This window comes from Opisthorchis viverrini, assembly GCF_000715545.1.
Source record: "Opisthorchis viverrini unplaced genomic scaffold opera_v5_137, whole genome shotgun sequence".
Taxonomy (NCBI): domain Eukaryota; kingdom Metazoa; phylum Platyhelminthes; class Trematoda; order Opisthorchiida; family Opisthorchiidae; genus Opisthorchis; species Opisthorchis viverrini.
Window position 1 is genome coordinate 1042588 of NW_008751790.1, and position 6307 is coordinate 1048894.

The 6307-nt window shown below is 46.0% G+C and overlaps 1 protein-coding gene across 1 annotated transcript in view; it reads left to right on the top strand.

Annotated features, from left to right (window-relative positions):
* Nucleotides 1–2682: 2682 nt before the first annotated feature.
* Nucleotides 2683–6307, top strand: part of T265_06467 (hypothetical protein) — a gene marked incomplete at both ends in the record, with an annotated part of 18140 nt that continues 14515 nt past the window's right edge. The window contains 2 exons of the mRNA XM_009171735.1: nt 2683–2835; nt 2870–3259. Of these exons, the coding sequence (XP_009169999.1) occupies nt 2683–2835; nt 2870–3259 (543 nt within the window). The remainder of the gene's footprint in view (nt 2836–2869; nt 3260–6307) is intronic.

Consider the following 6307-nt stretch of genomic DNA (forward strand, 5'->3'; position numbering starts at 1 on the left):
TTCACCAATTTATCAGCTCCCGCCTGCAACATGCAACTAACTACCCCTGAAACCATCGGTGAACGAAACTGTGGCAGCTACAGCCACTGTACGACGAGTACGAGGTTATTATGGCTGACAATGATGATGATGAGATCCGTACTCCGTTGAGTACTTAAACCACTGAGTACTGAATCCATTGCGTACTGTTACGGGTATCTGCTTTCTGGGTTTGAGGCACCCGTGCCAACCCAGGAAATCGAACAAGAAATTCGAATTCTAGAATCACGGTACTATTGCAACTATAATAATATACATGTTCAACAAACCTTAACGGATTCTCCTCTGCAGATACCGTAGGGTTACAAAAATAAGGCGGTACAATTACCAGCCTGAGGATAAAGCGCAGATCACTACGCCTCAAAAATCGATATCGTCACAACCAAACAGATTTCGACGGCGAGCAACCGCAAAAATAACAATGTCCGACCAAAGTTCGTAAGAGTTACAGGAATAGTTCAGTAAAACAAGGAGGTTTCAGTTCATCCGGTCAAGGGGAATAAATATGGGGATTTGCTGTCACTTGGGGTTGGAAACGGGAGCACACTGTTGGCAAGCTCTCTTCCACAGTTTCTACAACGTGCCCATTAAAAGTCAGAGGGTATGCAGGAGAACTGGCTGCTCTTAACATCATCCTAGCTCACCTGGTTGCCCTATTCAGTGCATGAAACACTGGATTCTGCTGTTCGACGCAGTAGAGTGCTATGTTCTGGGTGCAGGCATGAATGCAAAGCATCGTACCTCCAGTGACATCGGTGCAGATACAGTACCACCATCAAAGCTGGAGTACATCTGATCTTTCCGTGGCGGATACCGCTGAAATGATTCACAGCAAGGACCGTGAACAGCTACTTTCTGATTCACTTGGATTCAAGAATTTCGCAGATCACAAAATGCAGGGTGTGCTGGGGTTGCACTTAAATCTGCGCACGTTCTTTGTTCATGTTTGTAATGCGCAATACCTGTATGGGCTGCTTAGATTAAGAAGGATCAAAAAGGATATCCCTGCTTTTAAATCAAGATTTCCCAACGTTCGTCAAAATGTGAGATCCAAAGACAAGCGATGTGGAAGGTATGAGCTCCACCTGATCTAGTCGGAATGCGTGAGTGCTCTTTCAGTTAAATGAGGCGTTTGGTCAACAGGCGGGGAACGTAATACCACAAAGAAATAAAGAAAGAAAGAAAGATACATATGTATCGCGATGTTTCAAATACCGTAGCGACTGAAACATGAGGCGGCCTGGTGCAGCACATTCAGTTGCCTGAGAACATCATGAATGAGAGACTCAGCTGGGTTCCAGGTGATTCACGCCAAAAAACCAAATTAGTTTGCCTATGAGTGTATATTCGCTAATTTCGTGCAATTGGGTTTCAAGTAGTTCATAAGGTTTACGGAAACCCGGGGACTGCGCTTATCTGATGAGCCCCCCAAAAAAGGCGAAACCGGTCGTGGGCTGTCTACGGATTTTCAGCAACCTTATGACCAGTACATTACAAAAAATGGAACCCGTTTGCTAACGTAGGTCGCTTGTCACAAGAGTGACGAACTTCTGAAACAAACCTCCTGAGCACATGATTCAATTAGGGGGACGGCGAGACGTACGCTGGGCCTTGGTTACTTTTATCCACGTTAACGTCTTTGCGAGATCCGGATGGTTATGGATCTCACCGGACGATTGCTATTAATGGATTATACGCAGTTAGTTGCCAGTAGACAGAAGGTGCAGACAGGCGTAGGCAGCAGATGATGTATTCAGGACTGACAGGAAGTGGTTCTACAAACGGATTAGTAAGTATCATTCATTATAAAAACGTACAATCAATAATGACGCAATAATTAGGAGCGGGAAATAGCCACTGAAGCGGCAACAACAAGTGAGCACTAAACGTTGTACAAACGTGCATAGAGGACAGTTTGACAATGTCAGTTGGCCGTATAGAGAGATAATAACGCAGAAATCAGTATTTTTGGGACACGAGGGACCTTCTTTGGGTCTATGACGCGACGTGGCAGCTAATATTACGTGACAAGTCCGATTACGCGGACGCAAGAAAGTCGTAACCCTTGTCGAGCATGTCCGACGAGCTGCTAAGAAAATGGATGTCGGTAATTAATAGGCCGATTAGTAGGCGCATCTCGCAGTGTTCGACATCTCACTTCTGGATTATTGTCGCTTCCGAAGAGACCTAATAATTACTTAAGCCCTGTTTGAGCAAACATTGGCCAAAAGTTTTTCAGCTGTTTACCCAAATAACGCACACCAAAGACATGATAAGATTTTCAGGCTCAATGGGTACGCCCTTATCAGGCCACAATTTTTCTCATCTTGGGTAGTTCATGCGTGGTTGTTCACACTGCATCTAGTGCCCTGTTCAAAAGCGCCTTCAGCTACTCGTTTGAGTCCTCGCGGTGGCAAGATTACTGCCCTTCGCCGAGAACCTCAATGGTAGTGCTGCCTATCTTCTTGTTTGTGCCTTTCAGATGAACAGGAAGCCGCTGAACGACAAGAACGAACGAGATTCAACAATCTTGGGAAAAGATCTCGATGCTGTATTAGTCTACGATTCCATGGCGGTTGTTATAGTGCACCAAGTATGTCAAATTTGAAGGCCGCTAACCCTGTTTCGATTTTGTGGGCCGCCATGACGTCGACTGTCCGGAGCAAGATCGTCCAGGTCACCAATGTCTCACCCAGCGCCACAACAGAACAACTGAGAACCTTGTTCGGCCACATAGGTGTTTTGGAGGAGTTTGTGTTGTACCCAGGCGATGAAAAAGAGGAACCTGCGAGCAAGGTAAGCGACTTCCTGTTTCCTGGTCAGTGGTTAGGTGGCCTACATACGATATCATGACCCAATCAATGCTGAAGTTGCCCTTCATCTGAATAATACGGTGTTTCTGGATCGCGCTTTGATTGTTCTCCCTCTTGTGGATGGCTTGGAGGCGATTCCCGACGAGAAGTATGCGAATCTCGTCAGGGCTCCTCCGAACACTGCCGCCGGTGTATTGCCCAGAACGGCTGATTGGCCCCTAGATGTCATCAGTATGGTAGTTGGTCGCCCTGGGGAACAAGTCATACATACCATTGAGCCTAGATTGTCCACTCTCGTTTTTCCTCTCTACCCCCCTCTCCCTGCAACGACAGACGGCAATCGCATCGAGGAGATTCGGCGCACCATTCTGGTTACTAACCTTGATCCCAAAACCACCGGAGACCAAGTATGTTAGCCTTTATTATGAACTGTTCTGGCTCTTCCAATGGTTTTGCTGCTTGATGCTCGTTTGCTGGTTGACGGATTTTTGTATTCGTGTGCTATGTGAGGATGTGTGGAACCCTAGTAGGTGATTCGAAAGTTCTGTTTTGAGGGTTATTGCATATGTAGGTTTGCCGATCTAACGCAGTTACTGGGACGTGATGCTTCAAATCGATTCGTAGGTGACTTGGCTAACCATGATCTTTATTTGGCTACATTCCTTTGGAAGTTGTTCAGGGCCTCAGTGATCTGCTGCGGTAGATACTTGGGTAGAAATCCGGATTTAGAAGAGAAGTGACAGAATCACTCCCTGTTTTCGAAACGTTCAGGAGTGTTTCTCCGCAGGAAGCTGAGTTAGGAGACAGTTACGTCGGTCGCTCCTGGTTGCCATTGTTGTTTACCTAGACTTCGCAGAGTGGGAGTCGCGCTTGTACAGGTCCTCATGACTAGCACTTGTCGCACGCTCGGTTTCCAACAGTCCGATCGCGTCACGGGACGGTGATTGTGGATGAGTGCCCAGCAGACGCTTCAAAGCTTCCATCGTTCCCGCCGCAATGACTTTCCGGAAGACTGCAGCTCGACATGCTAGTAAAAGCATCTGTTCCCCGCCATCTGGTATTCTGCGGTGAGAAACTGCGCTCTTCAGTAGTCATTTTTTCGATTGGAGGATGAATGCACCGGCTGTCTTCGTTAGAACCAAATTTGTAGGTCAAATCTCCAATTTATAATTACCAAGGTGGAGTCTCCGTGTCGTGTTGTTCCGTGTAGTCACTCGTAGATGTGGAGAACTTTGGTTGCTGCTGGTTGAACTCATCCCATCCCGTTTTCACTTGCCTTCGTCGCAGTAAGGATGAGCGTGATGTTTCAGTTGCTTGGAGGGGGAATTTACCAACCGGAAATTCCGTGGTTCAAAACCGACCTCTGCATCTCGACTCTCTTTCAGGTGGCATGGAAGCCAGGCACTGAAAAGGTTTTACAGTTGAACGATTATCTTTTTACCTGAGTTGCTAATGCAAGCAACCCCTGCCTTAAGGTCGCTGCGTGCCACATCTGATTTTCAGCCAATTCCTTCCGAACAAAACAACTCGAAGGTTATTCCTACCCCCCCGGCTTTCACATTTTGTTGTGACATTTCGGTGCCTAACTGCCATACCCCCCGAAGAGGTTATGATGGTTGAGATGCTGCCGAGTTGCTCAAGTGGAGACAGGGACAATTGCAACACCGGCTTTGGATTCTAAGTGCACACCTTCCGGTCAGTAAGTTCGCACTTATGTCGAGCCCAGCACTGATGCTTCGCTGCAATAAAACAAGTTCACATCGTGAGGCTTTAGGGTGATGAAAATGTCAGCACCTATGAGTCCTTTTGCAAACCGTGACCCATTGTGGCGACGCGATTTTCGTCAGGCTGAAGTTTGTACTACTGTAATCAGTTGTCAATAACATGAGCGGTTTGGTTTGATTTGGAAATACCATATTTTCAGCGAAAGACGACTTGCTTTAATACTTATCGCTGTGTGCGCTCTCAGGTACTTCTATTCAGGGCAACGGGAAGTCTCCCACAAGCTTATGGGTCTTCGCTCGTGATGTTGGCAAATTGATCAGATCGTTCAAACGTTTGCCTGTTCATACATGTTCTAGTATCCCTAGTCGAATTGTGACAATTTCAAAGCCTGGCTCTGTGAGGAACATGCACTTGTATTGAGGTCTGATGGGAATGAATGACGTGTACGGTGCTTCCTCTTATGGGCTAACGGAAAAGAATTCCTTTTTGTATAACTATTCAAATGCACAGAGTGCAGATCGACTGCCACAGAAACCCGTTAGTAAGAATGATTTCTGCTGTACCGATAAGGCGCTTGCTGTTATACTGGCAGTTGGTATGTCATGGTCCCTGCTACGGTTCTCCTGTTTATCCTGGATAGGTAGACAGCGTGCGGCTCGACTGCAGTTTCTTCGGAGTCCTTTGTATTTTGCTCGGCTGATTACGTAGATTATTTGTTCAAGATGCATAAAAAACCGTTCGCTGTTGGATACCAACTCAGCCGGAATAGGTTTATTTGTGTGCACAGCCATCCATTTGTATGCTTAACATGGATTAAGCTTGAAAGGATGGGACTTATCATTTCCTTATGCCTGTGTGACGTACGGCTGAAGCAAATAAACTGTCGTAGCACAACCGTCAAACATTTTTTAATTTGTTCGAATGAGAGCAATAGACTACTTTGATTAAGCTATAGTTTGGTTAAGTTAGGTATTTTCTTCGCTATATGCACGAATCAATTATTTTCACTATTGGGAGACGCGGCAGAAATACCGGCTGCTCACCCGTAAGTCAGTTTGCTTCCTTGGGCTCAGTTATCCTCGCCTTTAAATGTCTATCATGTGGGCAGGTTTTCACGATGTGACGTGGAAGCATAACGCAGTGCTCTACGTCCTGTAAGCAGTCGATTCTAACGGCAAGTCGAAATGTTGTGTGTACATGTGTGTACATGTGTACATGTGTACAAATGTACAAAACGTAGAAAAGTTTGGTGCTTCGGTCTTTCAGAATGAGACTCGTTCCTAAGATAGGGGGTTACCTAGTAATAAACTTAAGTTTACCTCAAACGGAGTACATAAAGCTGCTGTCGAAGTTCTCAGCAACCTTATGGCCTGGTGCAGTAGATTAGCACGCGTTCATTCTGGTCACACGCTACTGTATCGTTTCAGCCACGGAAATTAGGCCAACGAAACCACGTTGTCATTATTCGTAATTGTGACGTGGGTTCATACGAACAGTAACTATCTTAGGATTTGGGGCATCTAACCAAATAAGTACTGCCCTTCAGAATAGAGCTTTTAATTCACGAGTTGAGTCTGGGTGTGTGCAGTAGGTCAAAATGAGCGTTTTCTAGTTCCCGTTTGTAGTCGTGCGAAAATACCAAGGAAGGCTTATTTTTCAGCACTGAATTCTGGGTAACAAACCCAGAAATCGGTGAACCATGACGCGGCAAAGGGAAAGAGAGATTGTGA